General features: G+C 46.4%; 3 protein-coding genes across 3 annotated transcripts in view; 1 reads left to right on the forward strand and 2 right to left on the reverse strand.

Moving 5' to 3' along the window:
• LOC309563394 (uncharacterized protein) overlaps nt 1-22,682 on the forward strand; it is a gene marked incomplete at its 3' end in the record, with an annotated part of 732,657 nt that overhangs the window by 198,252 nt on the left and 511,723 nt on the right. Inside the window, exons 8-9 of the mRNA XM_082267788.1 lie at nt 10,182-10,207; nt 10,287-10,493. Coding sequence (XP_082123914.1) covers nt 10,182-10,207; nt 10,287-10,493 — 233 coding nt within the window. The remainder of the gene's footprint in view (nt 1-10,181; nt 10,208-10,286; nt 10,494-22,682) is intronic.
• LOC309563383 (uncharacterized protein) overlaps nt 1-22,682 on the reverse strand; it is a 797,887-nt gene that overhangs the window by 165,570 nt on the left and 609,635 nt on the right. The gene's annotated exons all lie outside the window — the stretch shown is intronic.
• Nucleotides 1-22,682, reverse strand: part of LOC309567976 (uncharacterized protein) — a gene marked incomplete at its 3' end in the record, with an annotated part of 90,805 nt that overhangs the window by 20,997 nt on the left and 47,126 nt on the right. The gene's annotated exons all lie outside the window — the stretch shown is intronic.

Consider the following 22,682-nt stretch of genomic DNA (forward strand, 5'->3'; position numbering starts at 1 on the left):
GATTTTTAATTTTTTTTGTATTGGGAATGTTTTATAGCAGAAAGTGAAAAAATTGTTTTTTTTTTTTCAGAATTGTCGCTCTTTTTATGTTTATAGCGCAAAAAAATAAAAATCGCACAGGTGATCGAATAACACCAAAAGAAAGCTCTATTTGTGGGGGGAAAAGGGACATCAATTTTATTTGCGTATGACCGCGCAATTGTCCGTTAAAGTAACGCAGTGCCAAACGGCAAAATATGGCCTGGTCATTAGGGGGTAAAATCTTCTTGAAAATATATAATGTTTTGGGGGTTTTATGTAATTTTCAGGCTTAAAATTATTTATTAAACATGTGTGCAAAAACAGCTCTGGAAGCAAAAGGGTTAAAGTTGATTAATTAATAAAAAAAAAAAACTGAAGAGGTCACATGTTTCCTGTGAAGAGTGGAGCTCCAGTCTGCAGACACACCCCTCACGCACACAGGGAGCAAACAAGAAGTTGGGTCAGCGGCGGCCATCTTGGAGGTGAATTTCAGGTGAAGTGATTTCAATATGAACCATTAGTGAATAAGACAAAACAGTATGGGAACTCCACAGTTATGTTTATTTTTGAAGTAGAGTTCCCCTTTATATTCATATTACATCTAATTCTGGATGGGGGTCTGGTATGGATATTAAAGAGGAACTCCACACTTTTATTTAGTTTTGAAGTGAAGTTCTTCCTTATATTTATATTACACCTAATGCTGGATGAGGGTCTGGTATGGATATTAAAAAGGAACTCCACACTTTTATTTAGTTTCGAAGTAGATTTCACCTTTATATTGATGTTAGACTTCACAGTTGAGCTGCACTTTATCCACCCCTCCCCACCCCATTTATCTACAGAGGAAGTGTGCAGGGTATACACATGGCACCTGTCCTCACAGTCACATCAGGAATTCTCCCCGGGGTGTCACTTTCGGTGGGTGTAGCACTTGCTGAATGTCACCCATTGAAGTGAATGAGGTCCCTTTGTGACCACCCAGCAAGTGCATGCAATGTATGTAGTTGGAGCACACTAGTGCGGGGTTCAAGGGGTTAATGGCGGTAGTGAGAAGGTGATACAACTCCGCCCCACCGTCTGTCACATGATTTCTGAATAATGAACAGAACACAGATCACTTTTCATTGGGGAAAGCACACAAGTCCAAAAAGAAGGAATAATTTATAATGAGAGTCATACCGGTGTACAGTGTGCCGAAGAATATTACGCAGGAGGGGCTCAGGGAGGGGTTATCAAGGGGGTCCTCCAAAAGGAACAGGCAGGACTTTGGAAGGGCAGGGATCTGTGGGGGCAGGACTTGGGAAGGGCAGGGATCTGTGGGGGCAGGACATGGGAAGACAGGGATCTGTGGGGGCAGGACATGGGAGGACAGGGATCTGTGGGGGCAGGACATGGGAGGACAGGGATCTGTGGGGCCAGGACATGGGAGGACAGGGATCTGTGGGGCCAGGACATGGGAGGACAGGGATCTGTGGGGGCAGGACATGGGAAGACAGGGCTCTGTGGGGTCAGGACATGGGAAGACAGGGCTCTGTGGGGGCAGGACATGGGAAGACAGGGCTCCGTGGGGGCAGGACATGGGAGGACAGGGATCCGTGGGGCCAGGACATGGGAAAACAGGGACCTGTGGGCGAGGACATGGGAGGACAGGGCTCTGTGGGGCAAGGACATGGGAAGGACAGGGCTCTGTGGGGCAAGGACATGGGAAGGACAGGGCTCTGTGGGGCCAGGACATGGAAGGACAGGGATCTGTGGGGCCAGGACATGGGAGGACAGGGATCTGTGGGGGCAGGACATGGTAGGACAGGGATTTGTGGGGCCAGGACATGGGAGGACAGGGCTCTGTGGGGCCAGGACATGGGAGGACAGGGCTCTGTGGGACAAGGACATGGGAGGACAGGGCTCTGTGGGGCCAGGACATGGGAAGATAGGGCTATGTGGGGGCAGGACATGGAAGGGCAGGGATCTGTGGGGGCAGGACATGGGAGGACAGGGCTCTGTGGGGCCAGGACATGGGAAGATAGGGCTATGTGGGGGCAGGACATGGGAGGACAGGGCTCTGTTGGGGCAGGACATGGGAGGACAGGGCTCTGTGGGGCCAGGGCATGGGAGGATAGGGCTCTGTGGGGCCAGGACATGGGAGGACAGGGCTCTGTGGGGCAAGGACATGGGAAGGACAGGGCTCTGTGGGGCAAGGACAGGGCTCTGTGGGGCATGGACATGGGAGGACAGGGATCTGTGGGGGCAGGAAATGGGAAGACAGGGATCTGTGGGGGCAGGACATGGGAGGACAGGGATCTGTTGGGGCAGGACTAGGGTGGGCAGGACACTGTGGGGGTAGGATTATGATGATATTTGAGTCTTTGATTAGATGTACTATTTTATTCATATTCTGTTCCAGTGGCGGCTGGTGCTCCATGGGCTGGGGGGGGGGGGGCGGCAGACGCACCATACCCCCCCCTCCGGACCACAGCGAAACAGGACACAGGACAGCCCCCCCCCCCTTGATCACACTGCCTGGATATCTGCAGCAGCAGGCAGTGGCAGCTTAGGCTTCTTCCCCCTGTCTTCTGCTTCTCCTCCCTCATCCTCCGTGCCCAATGGCATGGCTTCTCTTAGATTGGCCAGGAGGCGGATCCATGTGACAATAGCAAATTTTCATTTGCTATTGTCACACAACTGGGTGGGCTCAGGGCACAGTGCTCTGCGACCCCCGAGCCCACCCTTTTTTTTATCCTGTGAGAGCCTCTGGCTCTAGTTACTTGGTTAAAAAAAAAAAAAGCCCCATTGAACTCCATGCGTCCGGCACCCCGCATGTAGATTAGGGGGTTGGACACATGGATAGGGGGGGGGGGAATTGGGGGCGCCCCTGCGCCCCATATGCACAAGCCGCCACTGTTCTGTTCATATAAAGATGAAATTCAGATTTAAAAATGGGAAGTATGTACCAGCTATAAATGAATAGACCTCCTAGCAATGTTATTACCAGGCTGCAGCTAAGGGGAGTTCTAATGTTTAGAGTGTGACCACAGCAGGGTGATCCCATCTATCTCACATTAACTCTTTCACCGCCAGAGCTATATTTGCAGGTTAAAAGAGTATGGTATAAATTTTGTTAAGGAGGGAGAGGGGGAGATTTTATGCATTTTTTATTTTTTTCCATTCTTACCGTAAGGATGTTCTATAACAAAAGTGACATTTACAAAGAGAAAAGATGACACAATTTAAATTGCCACTAAATAAAACTTCTGCATGCTTATATATATATGTATTTTTATTTTTTTATACATGTGTTAGGGGGCACCTGCAGCTTCTGACTCCCTATGAACCAGCCTGAGCGGGAAGCTGCCTCATTTAGTATTGGTAGTCATACTGCAACTGGAGGTTCCCCTTGGCTGAATACCCATTCTTCAATCTCTCAAACAAGCCAAATTCTGTACAAACATGGGTTCAGTTCAAACCGAAAGGGCATTGCAGTTGATCTGTTTATTGGTCCCTATTTGGTGACCAATAGGAGAACAATCCCCTTATTGTTACTGGGAGACAGAAGTTGTTCATTGCTCAAGGAGCCCCTAGAACAGTTGGAGGAAATCTGGCTGAGAAAAGCTGGACTAGGCAGTAATATATTTCTGTCCCCATTGGTGGGAGTGGTGATGACCCATCTATAAGGATATACACACAGCACAAGGCCGTAACGTTTCTCAGGCCTGCAGTTTTTCTGAGCTCCACAAGGTGGTGATCTCACTTCTACCTAGACAGGAAGTCTCTATGGAATAAAGAGGAAGTGATGTCAGGTAAAGACCGGAAGTGATGTCAGGTACAGACAGGAAGTGATGTCAGATACAGAAAGGAAGTAATGTCAGGCACACAGGAAGTTCCGGGTGAGAGGTGATTTGGGAGGAAGCAGAGCGGAAACATTGCTGGAAGTGGCAGCAGAGGCGGTAATAAGATCTTATTTTCTATTTCAATTCCTCCTGTATTGAATTGTATTGTAACTGTATTGTCTTCTCTCATATTGTAAAGCACTGCGCAATCTGTTGGCGCTATATAAATCCTGTATAATAATTAAGGTTGCCAGGTGTCCACTATTTGAGCGGACAGTCCACTTTTTTCACATTATGTTCACTATTTTTTTCACAAAATAGTGGACATATGAGACGCTAAGTTGTTTCAATCTATTTGATAGCAATAATCCTCCAACTTTAGAAGAAATGACGAACATCTGGTTATTATCACCATGGCGAGAAGAACTTCCACCCAACACTCTCTTCGATGAAGTTTATGTTCATTTGTAGGGTGATTCATCCCTTAAAAAGTGGACGTACTTTTTCAAGAAAGAGCCAGCTCTGAGTTTACTGAAACTGTTCCAGTATTGTGCATCAATCCGGTATCAAATGCAAACGTTGAACGAATTTTCAGCGTCATGGGAAATTTGTGGACTGACGAACGTAACCATCTGCTTGTACCATCAGTTCGAAGTGAACTTTGTATATTTTTTAATATTTCTCAACGTTGTACTGAAATGAAAGAATTATTTCTAAAACACAAAAAATTGATCAAAGCTGCGCAGTCAAATAAAAAATACACACTGTGGCAAACACAGCCACTGTATATTGTCCTTTGTATATGCATTATGGTTATTGCATGTGTATACCTTTAAGAACCAAGTGTTTGGAGTGTGGTTTATGTGGAGAGAGTGAGAACTCTTTCACTTGGAACTATCATATGTCTGAGCAGTGTCCCTCAGGAGATGGGTGGGAGTTTGTTATTGTTAAATACCTGCCTTCTATTGTCCTATTGTTTCTGTCTGGCAGAGTAAGGTATTATGGGATGTTCAGCTTTGTGTATGGAATGTCTCGAAGAGGGAGGGGTTTTGGCTGAGTGTAGATCCCTGTGTTTTTCAATAAACAAAGCAGTCTAGTTTTGACCTCCAAGCCATGTGTCGTCTGGTTATTGGAGGGTTGAGAATATTATACGCTACCAGGATTATTGTATGCTGTGCCTGACTACCAGTGGAGATATCGTGGATCATACTGCTACAATTGGTGGCAAGCGACGGGATCTTTATCCACACAGCAAAGCAGCGTTCGGCAGTATTCACGTGGACAAAGAGAAAAGAAACAGCAACGTATGATCCAAACCATTCAGATGAAACCGGAGTTCGGCAGTACGTAAAACTACACGAAAGGCTGGTGAATGGGAACGGATTATACACGGCTAAAGTGGCAGACATTGAAAGCATTGCTGGAGGCAAGAGGCAAGATAGCCAGCAACAAAAACAAGGCGACACTGATCGAAGAACTCATGGAAGAAGACAGAGCAGCCATGGATGCAAGGCCAGAAACAGACCGAGAATTTTAACTGGAATTTCGCAGCAGGATAGCGTTGTATCCAAGTACCCCATCAATGGAAACCCATGAACGGGTCGCAGCAGACATACATGAATACATCATGGCCAAAAGGGGGCCCCAGCCACAACCTCTCCAAGTACACCCAACTCCACTCAGCATGCCGCAAGGTAAACCCAAAATACCGTACCAGGCATTTAAAATTTTCACGGACACGGAGGGAGAAATAGATGGGTATTTGCAAGACTTCGAGAGGCTGTGCCAGTTACATAACATTGACCCAGAGGATCAGGTACAGATATTGCCTGGGAAATTGTCTGGCCGGGCGGCCGATGCATATCGGGCAGTCCCTAATGCCGACATCCGGGACTACCAGAAAGTTAAGCAGGCGATTTTGACCAGGTATGCCATCACCTCCGAGGCATACCGACTCCAATTCTGGGATCTTAAAAAGCAGGACCAAGATTCCCACACTGAGTTTGCCCATCGTTTGCACAGGGCGGCCACCGGATGGTTAGATGCAGCACAAGCCACTTCACGAGAGGATGTCTTGCAATTATTATTGTTGGAGCAGTTTTTCCGGAGACTACCTCAAGGAATGCAGCTCTGGGTAAGGGACCGTAAACCTTGCACCCTTCCAGAGGCTGCCAAATTAGCAGATGAGCACCAAGACACTAGACGGGAACAACGACCACCGCCTAGGGTAGTTGCCCAGCAACCCTATCACCGACCAACAGTCACCGAACCAGCACACCCGCGTTCAGGAGGAGGTAACAGTCAGTACCCCAGGTACCAACCACGAGCCCATACCCGGTGCCATCTCTGCAACCAAATGGGGCACATACAGAAAGACTGTCCCCGAAATCGGCCTCGTCAGCCCTGGCCGAATCAGGGCTACACACCAGCACCTCGAACCGCTGTACACTGTTACCAAGCAGCCCCTGCATTACAACCCTCCACAGCAATCCAAATGGAGGAACCCCTGGGCACCCTACACGAGGTTAACCCCATCCAAGCGGCATCGGACAATCGACAAAACCACCGACAAGCTGTTCATCTGGAGGGGAGACAACTAGAAGGGTTACGTGACTCTGGGGCTACCATCACGTTGGTCCGGAATCACCTTATTGCATCCAGACAACTCACTGGGGATTCTGTAGCTGTGCGAGTAGCTGGGGGAGCCATTTTCAAAGTTCCCACTGCGAAAGTACACCTGAATTGGGGAGCTGGGTCAGGGAATGTGGAGGTGGGCATGATGCAGGATTTACCCGCAGACGTTATTTTGGGCAACGACCTGGGGGAGCTGACTTCAGCTTTTGTTCACCAATCTACCATCCACGAAGCTTATTCGGTTGTTACCCGGCATCAGGCTCGCACCACAGGACCACTACTTCCACAGACTGGGCGAAACTCCTCCAAACACCAGACACCCAGATACTCGTCCCGCAGTGGGTACAGTGCCACAGGTGCAAGCAGTTTGGGCACTATCGACGAGACTATACCCAGAGCAGGAACCAAGCTGCGTGGATCCGACCAGGGTCACCCCCTTCAGCATGGACAACGGTCCCCTACTATCCCACAGAGGTTTCCCCAGTCGTACCCAGGTTCAAACACACAGAGGAGCAATGGGGTACCCTTCATGAAGCTAACCCGGTGCAAGCCGCTACAGAGAACCGACAGCATCATCTACAATCGGTCCAGTTAAATGGAATGCCCGCTCAAGGTCTCCGAGACACGGGAGCCACTCTCATCCTTGGTCAAGCGACACCTGGTTCCAGATGCCGCCCGAACCGGAGGCTCAGCAGTGGTACGGATGGCAGGGGGAGCAGTACACCGACTACCCACTGCGAGGATCCACTTGAATTGGGGTGCCGGGTCAGGTCTGATTGATGTGGGGTTGATACGGGAGCTCCCCACCGACATCTTACTGGGGAACGATCTAGGCCAGTTGCCCTCATTGATCCTGCCAGTCCATATTCCCCGGCCAATATCCCGGAGACCTTATGGCCTTCTGAGGTCCAGAAGCTTCAATGTTTGGATTAAGAACAGTATTGAGCCCGGTTGTTGCACTGGAGTTTGGCGTTACAACCTTATGACTTTACTAGTCACTACCTCCCCGGAAAACAGAATGGCCATGCTGACGGGTTATCGCGACAAACTGAACTGGAAAAATGATCTGTGAGTACTCCCCGGACATCCCCAAGCCGATCCGTTATGGATCAGACTGTGTATGCCGGCTTGGTTCTGGGGGAGCATTGTGGCAAACACAGCCACTGTATATTGTCATTCGTATATGCATTATGTTTATTGCATGTGTATACCTTTAAGAACCAAGTGTTTGGAGTGTGGTTTATGTGGAGAGAGTGAGAACTCTTTCACTTGGGACTATCATATGTCTGAGCAGTGTCCCTCAGGAGATGGGTGGGGGTTTGTTATTGTTAAATACCTGCCTTCTATTGTCCTATTGTTTCTGTCTGGCAGAGTAAGGTATTATGGGATGTTCAGCTTTGTGTGTGGAATGTCTCGAAGAGGGAGGGATTTTGGCTGAGTGTAGATCCCTGTGTTTTTCAATAAACAAAGCAGTCTAGTTTTGACCTCCAAGCCATGTGTCGTCTGGTTATTGGAGGGCTGGGAATATTATACGCTACCAGGATTATTGTATGCTGTGCCTGACTACCAGTGGAGATATCGTGGATCATACTGCTACTCCGCTACACACACAAAAGGTAAAATGTAATTTAATATTTTACATATTATTATAATATATTTGATGTTTTGAATTTTAAGTAATTATTTTAATACGTGTTAAAATAACACCCCTGCTTGTCCACTATTTTTTGGAAGCAGACCTGGCAACCCTAATAACAATATTTACACCCAGTAACCCTCCCCCGTCATGTCCGTTCTATTCCTCCATAGTCACTGTGACGTCTTTTATCTCCAGCAGATGATGATACACACATATATAGTGTGGAAACCTAGATTAACCCCTTCGGGGTCAGAATATTTCCCCATTTACGGGGTCGGAACATTTGCTTCATTTTAGAGATGTCACCTTTCTCACCAATCACCTTCTCACCTCGTCAGTCTATACTAATGGATTATATGACTTTTATTAGTGGTGGGGATGGAGAATCGTATGACCTCACAGTGAACTCACAGCTCCTTCTCCCAATGTCCCTCCGTCCAGAGACAGAGAATCCTATGACATCACACTGACCTCAAAGATCCTCCCAATGTCCCTCCATCCAGAGACAGAGAATCCTATGACATCACACTGAGCTCACAGCTCCTCCTCCCAATGTCCCTCCATCCAGAGACAGAGAATCCTATGACATCACACTGACCTCACAGCTTCTCCCAATGTCCCTCCCTCCATCCAGAGACAGAGAATCCTATGACATCACACTGACCTCACAGCTCCTTCTCCCAATGTCCCTCCATCCAGAGACAGAGAATCCTACGACATCACACTGACCTCACAGCCCCTCCTCCCAATGTCCCTCCATCCAGAGACAGAGAACCCTACAACATCACACTGACCTCAAAGCTCCTCCCAATGTCCCTCCATCCAGAGAATCCTATGATATCACACTGACCTCACAGCTCCTCCCAATGTCCCTCCATCCAGAGACAGAGAATCCTACGACTTCACACTGACCTCACAGCTCCTCCTACCAATGTCCCTCCATCGGGCTCATTTCTTTTTATTCGATGGTTTTAGGATGTTGGTGGACTCTTTGCATCCTCACAAGGAGAAGAGGACTGTTGATCCTTCATTGTGTGTAATGACTTCAGAATTCCTTTTACCTGCATAGTGACGTCCTGTGTGGGTATATTATACCTTAGCCTGAAGTGGGGGGCTTTAATAAAATGGAGAACTAAAAAGTTAGGTGAGGAGGATTCTGGGAATATCATTTTGAATTTGTTATTTGTGTTCAGATCTAGAGTTTTCCTCCTGAGAAGTTTGGTGAGTAAATGACCATCACATTGCCTCCACCTCCCTCCCTGATAGAATAGAGAAATAAAAAGAAGATTCTAGAAGTCACCAGAGAGATCATCGAGGAGAGGTGAGCGGTGCTGGGAATTCTCGGACATTATCCAGTAACAGACAAGGGATGTGTCTGGATGGTGACTGTATCATTGTGTGTGTCAGGTTCCTATAAGGTGTCAGGATGTCACTGTCTATTTCTCCATGGAGGAGTGGGAGTATTTAGAAGGACACAAGGATCTCTACAAGGACGTCATGATGGAGAATCAGCCGCCCCTCACATCACCGGGTAAGAGGAGACTTTATTGTAAAGGAGAGAGCAGTATGGAGGGTCCACCTAGATCCCCCGGGTTACAAACAAGATAGGGACTGTAGGTTTGTTCTTAAGTTGAATTTGTTTGTAAGTCAAAACAGGTAAATTTTTTTAAGTGTAGGTCCAGCCCAAAATGTTTTTCTTTAATATTTTTTGGATAACAATAGGGACTGTATCTTATGTTTTCCTGTCTGTACTCCTGTCCAGAAGATTTCATCTCACTTTCTGTCCCTATGACAAATGGATTTTGAAACTTTTGGGGGTGTTGAGGAAGCAAGGATTGGTGATAAAGCTTCAGCGGAGACCCCTTTTTCCCATGAGAACTCTTACAGGAGTGAATTTCCCTTCCTAGGGGTGGATTGCCTTTCATTTCCTGTTATCTCTCCCTGTTTGTAAGTAGGAGTCGTTTGTAAGTCGGATGTTTGTAACCCTGAATCCGCCTGTAATGGGGACCCACCAGAAAGATGTGTCCTTCCTCTGTATTCCCGGGATTCCACACAGGAAGGTCACACCATCCCTCACCATCATCAGGTAGATGATTGACAATTATTGGTAGTTCTGATTTATACACAGCATGTTTGTTACAATGAATGTTTTATTATATGTTCAGAGTGGAAACCTCAGGGATGATAATATTGATGTTAAAGAAGAGTATAAAGAGGAGGATGAGGAGTACGGAGTGATGGAGGAGTTTTCAGAAGGACACAAGGATATGATGGAGCCACCTAATACCAGGGACCCACCAGAGAGATGTCCCCGTCCTCTGTATTCCCGGGATTCCACACAGGAAGACCACACCATCCCTCACTGTTACAAGGTTTGTGTGATGGAGCTTAAAAAACACAGACTCATGGAGACAATGTATGGATTTCTTATTTGAGCTTATATGTTTCAGTTGATATTTTCTCTCATTCTCTTGACTTAGGGTGAAGATCTGATAGTTATAAAATTTGAGGTTGAAGAAGAAGACGAAGAGACATATGTGAGGGATGATCAGCAGTCTATGGAGGAGGATGGAATAATGGGTACATTTATAGAGGAGGACACTCCTACAGAGATCAGCACAGGTGGGTCATTAACATTAACCACTTTACCACCGGAGGATTTTGCTGTCTTACGTCCAGGCCACTTTTTGCGATTCGGCACTATGCGAATTTAACTGACAATTGCACGGTTGTGCAACGCCGCACCCAAACAAAATTTACGTCCTTTTTTTCCACAAACAGAGCTTTCTTTTGGTGGTATTTGATCACCTGTGCGATTTTTACTTTTTGCGCTATAAACAAAAAAAGAGCGTAAATTTTGAAAAAATAACAATATTTTTCAAATTTTTTTGTATGAAATTCCCCCCCAAAAAATGTAAAAATCAAATTTTTTTTTAATTTTTGGCCAATTTGTTTTCTGCTAACACAGAAAACAAATTGGTAAAAAAAATCACAATAAGCGTATTTTGATTGGTTTGCGCAAACATTATTGCGTTTACTAACTAAGGGAAAGATTTCTGTCATTTTTGGTGTTTTTTTTTTTAACAAGTAATGGCGGCGATCTGCGATTTTTTATTTTTTTTTTGCGGGACTGCGACATTGCGGCGGACAGATCAGACCCTTGACTGACATTTTTGACACTTTTGGGGGTACCAGTGACATTACTACAGTAATCAGTGCTATAAATATACACTGTTACTGTAAAAATGACACTGGCAGGGAAGGGGTTCATTTTATTGCCTGGTGCTTACTAACGTGTGTGGGGGGAGGTGACTGAGTGACATAGGGACAGATCGCATGTTCAGCTATGCTGAACCCTGCAATCTGTCACTGTTTGTCACTTAGGAGATCGGGAGCGAGACTCCGGCAGCGCGCGTGCGCCGCCCACAAGGGGAGGAGTCAAACCACTTTGCCGCAGTAGAGCTCGAGTGAGCGGTTGGCAAGTGGTTAAATACATTCCTCCACCCATACTGCTCACTGATTGGTCTAGAGTAGGGCAAGTACTGGGTGATATCAGCCTGTAATACCCTGGTCTCTTTACTGAGCTGTGTTCCCCGACCTGTTTTCCTGTATTTCTCTCGGATAATCTTCCTTCTCTGTGCTGCAGACACAATGTATGTATCTAGACTGAATTTACGGAGATTCTGGGGTTCAGCTGGATGCAACATGTCAATATTCACTATAGACGTTACTAGACCTAGGCACCTAGGGTATGTGTCTTGGGTCTTCTGCCCCATGCCCGGGTCTAGTAATATCTCTGAGAACAATTCTCCCGGGGTTACTTGTTCTGTTATATGCTGGCTGTGCCGGGTGGAGGGATATGTCTGTATAGTCTCAGACCCAAGTCACTGAGTGCAGTCTCAGGAGATGGAAGGCAGCCATGTGGGACTTCTGCAACTTGTCTCAAGTAAACATTTAAAATTTATACTAAAAGTACAAATTAAAAAAAAAATAGCAACAAACATGTTATACCTACCCTGTGCAATGGTTCTCATCTTGGATCAACCCGCCTGCACTGCTGGCTACTCCTCCCGGTGAATTGCCCCCATAGCAAGCCACTCGCTTCAAGAGGATCTCCACAGTCTCCTTGGCTTGTAGTGTAATGTAACAAGAATTGAAACTGAAGCGCCACACCACTGCTAACAGGTCCTGTTACTTTATTCCATTAAAAGTCAGGGGCACTATCCAGTTTTTGAAAGCCAGTAGGTGTCAGGTGTCCTAGCGCCGCTTCCATCAGGGCTTGACTTGCAGCAATGTGAACAATGTGAGGTGCTGATAAGACCTCTGCTTGTAAACACATCCTAAAATAATTCAGCGCTGTAATTTCTAAGCCTTTGTTTCTAATTTTTAGGGACTCGTTAAGGACTGGAATAGTACCACTTGATTGGCGTAGGGCCAATGTGGTGCCTATATTTAAAAAGGGATCAAAGTCTTTGCCAAGTAACTATAGACCTGTTAGTGTAACTTCTATAGACGGGAAGATATTGGAGAGTTTAATAACAGACCACATAGATGAGTTCTTGCTGGAAAATAATATTTTAAGCAACAGACAGCATGGATTCATGAAAGACAGAAGTTGTCAAACAAACCTGATTTCTTTTTATGAGGAGGTAAGTAAAACTTAGGACAGAGGGGTGCCTGTGGACGTGGCATACTTGGACAGAGTATATATAGTGACATATACTTGGACAAATGCAAAAGCGTTTGACACAGTTCCCACACACGGCTAATGTGTAAGGTAAAGTCTACAGGCTTGGAAAGATCGGTTTGTAATTGGATAGAAAATTCGCTAAAAGATAGAATTCAGAGAGTAGTGGTTAATGATTCTAAAGCCCCGTACACACGCGTCGATAATTGGCCGTGAATTTTCGGCCAACGTCCGATCGGCCGATTTTCGGCTTGTTAGTAGGATACTTCCGACAACCGACTCCGACTTTTCGGCCGAAAAAAATTTGGTGTGCAGGCTATAAAATTTTTGTTGGCCGTCAACACAACGGCCGATTTTCCGTCAGTCAGTACAGATTTCGGCAGACAAAAATCTGATGAGCAAGACTGGGCATGCTCAGAGAAGAAAAAACACACGGAAAGTAAACCATCACATGACATCACTTCTGAAGTAAATTTTTGTTGGCCGAGAAAATTTGTGTGCAGTCTAGGCACATTCCAACCAACACAACAACACTCTGGACAAAAGTCGGACGATCGGTCGGCCGATAATCATTACGTTTGTACGAGGCATTACTCTGAATGGTCTAAGGTTATCAGTGGTGTACCCCAAGGTTCAGTGTTGGGACCAGGGGCGTAACTACAGGGGTTGCAGGGGTTGCAATCGCTACCGGGCCCCATGCTCCAGGGGGCCCGGTAGCAAACCAGTGGGTGAACTTCCAGGATCGCAAAGGTCACACTTGCGACCGGACGCTGGCATTGCACCACTGTGGGGAGGCCCCAAGATTGCAGGAAGAGGGCCCACAAGATTGCAGGAAGGGAGCCCACTGCAGAACCTGTGAAAGAATCCTGCTGCGGGACCGTAATAAAAGGCCATGCAACGAGTGTAAAGAGCCCCAGGATTAGTGGGAAGAGCCCTGGGCTTGAAGGTAAGGGCCCCGGCCAGGGGTCTGGGGGGCCCTTCATGGTTTCTTGCATCAGGGCCCTGAAGGTTCTAGTTACGCCTCTGGTTGGGACCCTTACTTTTTAATATCTCTATAAATTATATCGGGTCTGGGATTAAAAGTACAATTTCAGTCTTTACAGATGACACCAAACTTTGCAGTGGAATAACTTCCTTACAGGATGTCTCCAATTTACAATCTGACCTCAATGCACTGTTTCATTGGGCAACTATGTGGCAAATGAGGTTTATTATTATTATACAGGATTTATATAGCGCCAACAGTTTGCTCAGCGCTTTACAATGTGAAGGAAGACAGTTACAATACAGTTCAAAACAGGAGGAACTAGAGGGCCCTGCTCGTTAGAGCTTACAATCTAGAAGGGAGGGTCAAGTGAAACAAAAGGCAATAACCATGGGGGATGGGTTGATGGAGAAAAAGGAGGTACATTTGTTAGGGGTTGGTAGGATAGGCTTCTCTGAAAAGGAGGGTTTTCAGAGATCGCCTAAAAGCTATTAGAGTGGGAGATAATCGGACAGACAAGGGTAAGGAGTTCCATAGGATTGGAGAGGCTCTGGAAAAGTCCTGGAGGCGAGCATGGGAGGAGGTGATGAGGGAGCTAGAGAGCAGGAGGTTTTGAGAGGAACGAAGAGAGCGATTAGGTTGGTATTTTGAGATGAGGCTAGTGATGTAGCTGGGGGCTAGGCTGTGGATTGCTTTGTAAAATGTTGTTAGTATTTTGAATTTAATTTGTTGGGTGAGCGGAAGCCAGTGGAGGGCTTGACAGAGAGGAGCAGTGGACACTGAGCGATTGGTAAGGTGGATGAGTCTGGCGGCAGCATTCATGATGGATTGAAGGGGGGATAGCCTGTGTAGAGGTAAGCCAATGAGAAGGGAATTGCAGTAGTCGAGGCATGAGATGACCAGGGAGTGAACTAGGAGTTTTGTTTTGTCTTTGGTTAGAAAGGGGCGTATTTTGGAGATGTTGCGGAGGCTGAGGCGGCAAGATTTGGACAGCGATTGGATGTGGGGTTTGAAGGAGAGTTCAGAGTCCAGGACAACACCTAAGACCTTGGCATGTGGGGATAATGCCATTGATATTGACAGAGAAATCAGGGGAAGGGGCACGTGGTGGAGGAAAGATTATAAGCTCGGTTTTGGATGGATTGAGTTTGAGGAAGTGGTGAGACATCCAGACTGATATATCTGATAGTAAATTAGTGATACGTGAGGAGACTGAGGGAGAGAGCTGAGGGGTGGATAGATAGATTTGGGTATCGTCAGCGTAGAGATGGTATTGGAAGCCGTGGGAGGCTATCAACTGACTTAGAGAGGAGGTGTAGATTGAAAATAGGAGGGGTCCAAGAACAGAGCCTTGGGGGACCCCAACAGAGAAGGGAAGAGGAGAGGAGGAAGTAGAATTGTACATAACGCTAAAGATGCGGTTAGATAAGTAGGAAGATAACCAGTGAAGAGTACAGTCACGGAGACCAAAGGCATGGAGTTTTTTTGAGGAGGAGGGGATGGTCAACCGTATCAAAGGCAGCAGAAAGGTCCAGAAGTAGGAGTACAGAATAGTTTCCATTGGTTTTGGCCATTAGCAGATCGTTTGTCAGCTTTAGGAGTGCAGTTTCAGTGGAGTGTTGAGGCCGAAATCCAGACTGAAGGGGATCAAGGAGGCTATTCTCTGCAAGGTGGTAGCACAGTCGGTTGTAGACTAGACGTTCGAGAAGTTTGGATGAAAAGGGGAGCAAGGAAATAGGGCGTAGGTTGTTCAGATCGGTTGGGTCCAGTGAGGGCTTTTTAAGTATGGGGCTGACTAGTGCATGTTTTAGAGAGTTGGGGAAGATGCCAGAAGAGAGGGAGAGATTGAAGATGTGGGTTAGAGAGCGTAGAATAGGGCCAGAAGGTGAACGTAGCATTTGCGAGGGAACAGGATCCAGAGGGCAGGTGGTTAAGTGGACGTTAGCAAGTAGTGTAGCAACCTCGTCTGTAGTGGCGGGGTTGAATGAGGGAAGTAATGATCGCACCTGTGGGCGTGAAGCATAAGGCATGGAAGGTATCTGAACAGCAACGATCTCCTTATGAATTGTATCAATCTTCTGTTTGAAGTGGTAGGCAATCTCCTGGGCAATGAGTGAGTCGGTGGGAGGGGGTAGTGGAGGACGGAGTAGAGAGTCAAAGGTAGCGAAGAGTTGCCGGGGGCGTGATGACAGGCTGTTAATGAGAGTGATAAAATAGGTCTGTTTGGCAGTGTGGAGACCCGAATTGTATTTTTGGAGGGCGGATTTATATTGGTTGAAATCTTTCTGAGACCGAGTCTTACGCCATAGGCGCTCAAGAGCACGGCTATGCTTTTTCAGACTTCTAGTGTTATCGGTTTGCCAAGGTTGAAGGGGTCGGGGCCTGATTCGGTGTGTGGTGAGGGGGGTCAGTGTGTCCATGGAGGCTAAGAGTGAAGCGTTGTAGACAGAAGTGGCTAGGTTGGTGCAGGACAGGGGTGCAATTTTGTCATAGAGGTGGTCAGTAGCAGAGTAGAGAAGAGAAGGGTTGAGATGGTGTAGGTTTTTGCGGGTAACTGTATGGTAGCTGGAGGGAGAGGAGGTGGAGGAGAGGGAGAGAGTGAAACTAATAAGGTAGTGATCAGAGAGAGGGAAAAGATAGTTTGAAAGGTTGTGCGGAGTGCATAGGTGGGAGAAAACAAGGTCAAGGATATTGCCTTCAGAGTGAGTAGAAGCATGTATCCATTGCTTCAGGTCAAAGGAGGAGGTTAGACTAAGAAGTTTGGAAGTGGCAGGAGTGTTAGTATTAATAGGGATGTTGAAGTCGCCGAGAATGATTGTGGGGATTTCGGAAGAGAGAAAGTAGGGTAGCCAGGCAGAGAAGTCATCAAGAAAGGTTGATACTGGTCCAGGTGGGCGGAAGATCACAGCTATCCTTAGAGAAACGGGGGAGAAAAGACGAATGCAGTGTTCCTCAAATGAGGAGAGTGACAGAGATGGAGGCGGGTGAAGTACCTGAAAGGAGCTATGTGGGGCTAGAAGGATTCGACACCCCCTCCCTTGATAAATGTAAAGTTCTGCACTTGGGGGCTAAGAATATTCATGCAGCATACATACTAGGGGGAGTAGAACTGGGGGAATCCATAGCAGAGAAGGATCTGGGGGAATCCATAGCGGAGAAGGATCTGGGTGTTCTGGTAGATCCTAAGCTTAATAATAGCATGCAATGCCAAGCTGCTGTTTCCAAAGCAAGCAAAGTCCTTTCTTGTATTAACAGAGGGATGGACTCCAGAGAGAGAGATATAATTTTGCCCCTGTACAAATCATTAGTAAGACCTCATCTGGAATATGCAGTTCAGTTTTGGGCACCAGTTTTTAAAAAGATATCGGGGAACTGGAGAAAGTGCAGAGAAGAGCAACCAAACTGATAAGAGGCATGGAGGACCTCAGCTATGAGAAAAGATTAGAGGAACTGAATTTATTCTCTCTTGAGAAGAGGAGATTAAGGGGGGGATATGATCTCCATGTATAAATACATAAGGGGGGATATGATCTCCATGTATAAATACATAAGGGGATCATATAGTGAAATTGGTGTTGAGTTGTTCACTTTAAGGTCAACACAAAGGACAAGGGGACACTCTTTACATCTAGAGGAAAACAGATTTTATCTCCAAATACGGAAAGGTTTCTTCACCGTAAGAGCTGTGAAAATGTGGAATAGACTCCCTCCAGAGGTGGTTCTGGCCAGCTCACTAAATTGCTTTAAAAAGGCCTGGATTCTTTCCTGGGTGTACATAATATAAATGGGTACTAACATTTTTTTTTAGGTAAAGTTGATCCAGGGAATATCCAATTGCCTCTCGGGGGATCAGGAAGGAATTTCTTTCCCCTGCTGTAGCAAATTGGATCATGCTTTGCTGGGGTTTATTTTCGCCTTCCTCTGGATGAACAGCGGGTATAGGATTGAATATATGGGATTGTATGGTTGGGTTTTCAATACTTTTTTTTTGGTTGAACCGGATGGACTTGTGTCTTTTTTCAACCTGACTAACTATGTAATCTACAATGGAAAAAATACAATTGTAGGTCCAGGTCACTTCTGGTTTGTTCACATTATTGCCATTGATGGTCTGATGAAGGGAGCACCTGGACCCTTAATTTGCATTGGCTACTTTTTTGGATTGTACCCCTGACATTTAATGAATAAAGTTGTATCTGGACCTCTTAGCAATGGTGTGGTGCTTCAATTTAAATTTTGGTTACATTAGTCACTCTTCTGTCTCAATGAACAGTCTGGGGATATCCCTTTTTAGATGCTTTATTATTGGGCGAACTGAGATAGGGTGCAGGAGGCTGTGGGATACTCCAGTAGTGCAGTGCAGTAACACGTGGAGACTCTTACTTTCTCAAATTTCTAAGTACGGTCCCACCAACAGCAACTAAGGGGGTGAGTGACATGGAGACACCAGAGAAAATGTCCCACTTTAGGCAAGCTCTGGCACTGCAGCACAAGGGATAGTAGCAGCACACAGTCACTAGGATCCTACATACAGGACTGTACTCGCAAATGCCCCTGGATACTTGCATGCCTCCTTCCAATATCAGCCAAACATTTCTCCTGTGAATTCTACAGGCCAACTTCTCAATCGGTTCTAGTAAGGGTCAGTAGAATAGGCCCCCTCCCAGCTCCAGCATAGCTGGGACCTCGATGAGCATACAGTATGTAGAACTACAGCTGGACTATCCAGAAGGGCAGAAGCCCTTCAGGCTGGGAACTTCTCCTCCTGGACATGAACAGGGCAGGCCTCAGGCCCAAGACTATATATTAACTCCCTAGCCATCTACTAGGCACCCTCCTCCAGGGATTGACTGAGATCACATAAATATTCAGGCTGTTGATTTGCCTTTCTCAGCCCACTATATTCTGGAATTCTCCAGAAGGCAGGGGGAAGCAGTACAATCTGCAGCCAGGGAAGCCAATACACTCCAAAGAAATCACATACTGCTTCACTGATACAGGGGAACCAAAAAGAACTACATTTGCCTATCTTATCTAGCAGCCTATCTAGGAGGGTGCTACACACTACATTACCTATATTACATAGTCCTGACCCCTGCACTATACACTATACTCAATGTTGTACATCACATTTTCCTGACCCCTGCACTATATACTCTATGTTGTACATTACATACTCCTGACCCCTACACTATATAATCTATGTTGTACATTACACACCCCTGACCCCTGCACTATATACTCTATGTTGTACATTACATACTGCTGACCCCTGCACTATATACTCTATGTTGTACATTACATACTGCTGACCCCTGCACTATATACTCTATGTTGTACATTACATACTCCTGACCCCTGCACTATATACTCTATATTGTACATTACATACTCCTGACCCCTGCACTATATACTCTATGTTGTACATTACATCATTCTGATACTATATAGTCCTATCTGTTGTATCTTATACAATATATTGTACATTACATAGTCCTGACTTCCCACTTCTATATATACACATAATATATATTCTCTTTTGTTACACCCAATTTCTACCAGCTGGGCATTTTATATCTGATGATTTGATTGGAGCACATACTTTTACATGTTAATTATAATGTGATAACATCCTTTAAACTTTGGAACCTTAAACAGAAAGTGATAATGAGGGAGGAGTCAGTAACCCAATGATGGAGGTCTTCAGGATCAGTCCAGTCTTCAGCTTGGTTGTTCTCCCCCCCATCCTCACTCTCTGACCTCTGGTGGGACTCAGCCCCGCTGTTATTTATGACTAAATCATGGACTAAATAAGGAAGTTCAGGACTTCTTGTGTTGGGAAGATGGCAATGAGTCATAGAGGGGGAGGGGACACTCGTCCTATAATTCCCTCATCCCTGTCCCTCCTATACAAGACAGTTCTCGTTGTTTCCTCACTCTCTGACTAAGGTCCATGAATAAAGAAATTAACTGGTAGATCAGAGGACCCATTTTCTACTTACCTTGGGGGGGGGGGGGGGGGATTGTAAGATCCTCAGAGACAAAGCTGCCTGATGTGGGCGGAGTCCTGGTTTAGGGGAACCAATCTGCTGATGTCTAGTAATAATCTTTGTATTTCTATTTTAATAGATGGACGGGAGATGAGGAAAACCTCAGAGGATTGTCTCACTTTGTCTCCAGACTGTAAAGTAGAAGATGAGGACATCACACAGTATAGTCCAGGAGAAAACCCGGCTACCTCAAATGTCCATCCGGCACCACACAGTGTAGATGGACCATCGTATTCCTCTTATCCTGAGGAACCTCAGACTGTGAGGGACGGTGCCGTCCTTCCAACAGATAAGAGATTTTCCTGTACTGAATGCGGGAAATGTTTCCATTTCAGGTCCGGTCTTAATGTGCATAAAAGATCTCACACAGGAAAAAAGCCGTATTCCTGTCCTGAGTGTGGGAAATATTTTTCTCAGACGTCCAGTCTTTACAGACATCAGAGATCTCACACGGGGGAGGAGCCATATTCCTGCCCTGAGTGCGGGAAATGTTTTTCACAGAAGTCCAATCTTTACACACATCAGAGATCTCACACGGGGGAGAAGCCGTATTTCTGTCCTGAGTGTGGGAAATGTTTTTCACAGAAGTCTAATCTTTACACACATCAGAAATCTCACATGGGGGAGAAGCCATACTCGTGCCCTGAGTGCAGGCAATGCTTTTCACAGAAGTCCAGTCTTTACAGACATCTGCGTTCTCACACGGGGGAGAAGCCACTTTCCTGTCCTGAGTGCGGAAAATGTTTTTCACAAAAGCCCCATCTTTACAAGCACCAGAGATTGCACACGGGGGAGAAGCCACTTTCCTGTCCTGAGTGAGGGAATTGCTCCCCTCCGAATTCCTGTCTTCCTGTAAATCAGGGATCCCACACAACCCTCGAAGTGTATCAGTGTGGGAAAATGATAGCTCTCATGTGGGGAAGAGGCATACCCTGACAGCATAATGACTGGAATAGTACCAGCTGATTGGCAAAATGCCAACATGGTACGAATATTTAAAAAAAGGGTGAGATATATCCCTGGAAACTACAGACCAGTGAGTCTAACATCGATAGTTTGTAAACTATTGGAGGGGATGATAAGGGGCTATATCCACTAATTTTCTGCTGAAAACATAATCTTTAGTAATAATCAGCATGGATTCATGAATGATCAACCTTGCCAGACCAATATGTTAACATTCTACCACAAAGTGAGCTGCCGTCTAGATAAAAGAAGGCCTGTGGATGTGGTGTATCTGCATTTTGCAAAAGCATTCAATACTGTTGTTCCTCATTCAATTCACAATTTGAAGTCTGTTGGTTTAGACCTTAGGGCAGGGGTCGGGAACCTTTTTGGCTGAGAGAGCCATGAACACCACATATTTTCAAATGTAATTCCGTGAGAACCATACACTATATTTCAGGGGTCGGGAAACTTTATTTAATATTCATATTCATGGGCCGCAGCTATACAGTGAGTAGATGGAGCCGTGTGAAAGTGCCTGGAGTTCGGTCGGGAAGAGAGCAGAGCAGGCAGGTATGCAATGAGGCCGGAGTGGTGAAGCGCCTGCAGGCCTGCGAGTGATGGAGGTGAGTATAGGCCCTGAGAAAATGGCGGCCGGCCGCTGAAGGCCTCAGAAGTGGATGTGAGAGGCAGCTCCCACGGGTCCCCGGGTGTCAGAGGGGAAGGAGATTGTGTCTGTCGGGGCACAGGGAGCGGATGGCAGGTCTCCTTACCGGGCGGTGACTGCCAAGGCAGGTGATTGCCAAAGCTCCCGCAGATCCCCGGGTGTCAGAGGGGAAGGAGATCGTGTCTGTCGGGGCACAGGGAGCGGATGGCAGGTGTCCTTACCGGGCGGTGATTGCCAAGGCCCTCAGATGCGCAGCACATGAGCTGGCGGCGGTATTGCGAGTAGGCCGTGGGGTCCGGAGAGCGGCAATCCGGTCACCCAGAGACGAACTGAGGGTAGCGATGGGTAGCCCACAAAGTGTACCGTTGATGGGTGCAGAAATCTCCTTAGCACTGGGCACAGCTACGCACATGGCACTGGATTGAGTGGTAGATGCGGCGGAGCTCCGGGACTACACGTCCAGCGCGGCTCACGTCCGGACATGCCCCCATTTATTAAAGATTTGTCTGCGAACCAGATGCATCCATCAAAAGAGCCATGTGTGGCTCGTGAGCCATAGGTTCCCTACCCCTGTCTTAGGGTATGTACCTGGATAAAAAAACTGGTTACAAGGGCACTAACAAAGGTTGATGATAAATAGCGAGTACTCACTCAGACTTGTACGGACTTGTGAGTTGGGTGTCCCAAGGCTCTGTCCTGGGACCAATTCTGTTTAATTTATTCATAAATGATATAGAGGTTGGTAGAAAAAAAATGAATCTCAGTGTTTGCTGATGATACAAAGCTAGGAATTGCAATAACTTTACAGCAGGATGTAAAAATTTTACAGGAAGATCTCAATAAAATAAAGGGGCTGGGCAATTACATGGCAAATGAGGTTTAAGCACTTGCCGACACAGTACATTTACTGCGGGCGAGCAGCATGTACAGGCAAAGTGATGTACCCATATATCATTATGCCTGTACAGACACAAGGTGGCACTGTGAGCCCCCAGCACAACCTAGGAATGCAGATCCTGATTCTGCTATGATTCATAACAGCTTTGCTAGTAAGCTGTGATTGGCCCTCAGCTATCACATGGTACCTGGGCCAGTCACAGCACCCTCTACCATGTTATTAGCTGTAGCCAATCACAGATCACTAGTATTCAGAGCTGTCATGAACCTAACCCATTCATGACAGTTGAGAGCATTGATTGTACAATGATCTTTATTGTACCAGCATTT

The sequence above is a fragment of the Pelophylax lessonae genome (assembly GCF_965119305.1).
Source record: "Pelophylax lessonae genome assembly, chromosome: 1".
Classification (NCBI taxonomy): domain Eukaryota; kingdom Metazoa; phylum Chordata; class Amphibia; order Anura; family Ranidae; genus Pelophylax; species Pelophylax lessonae.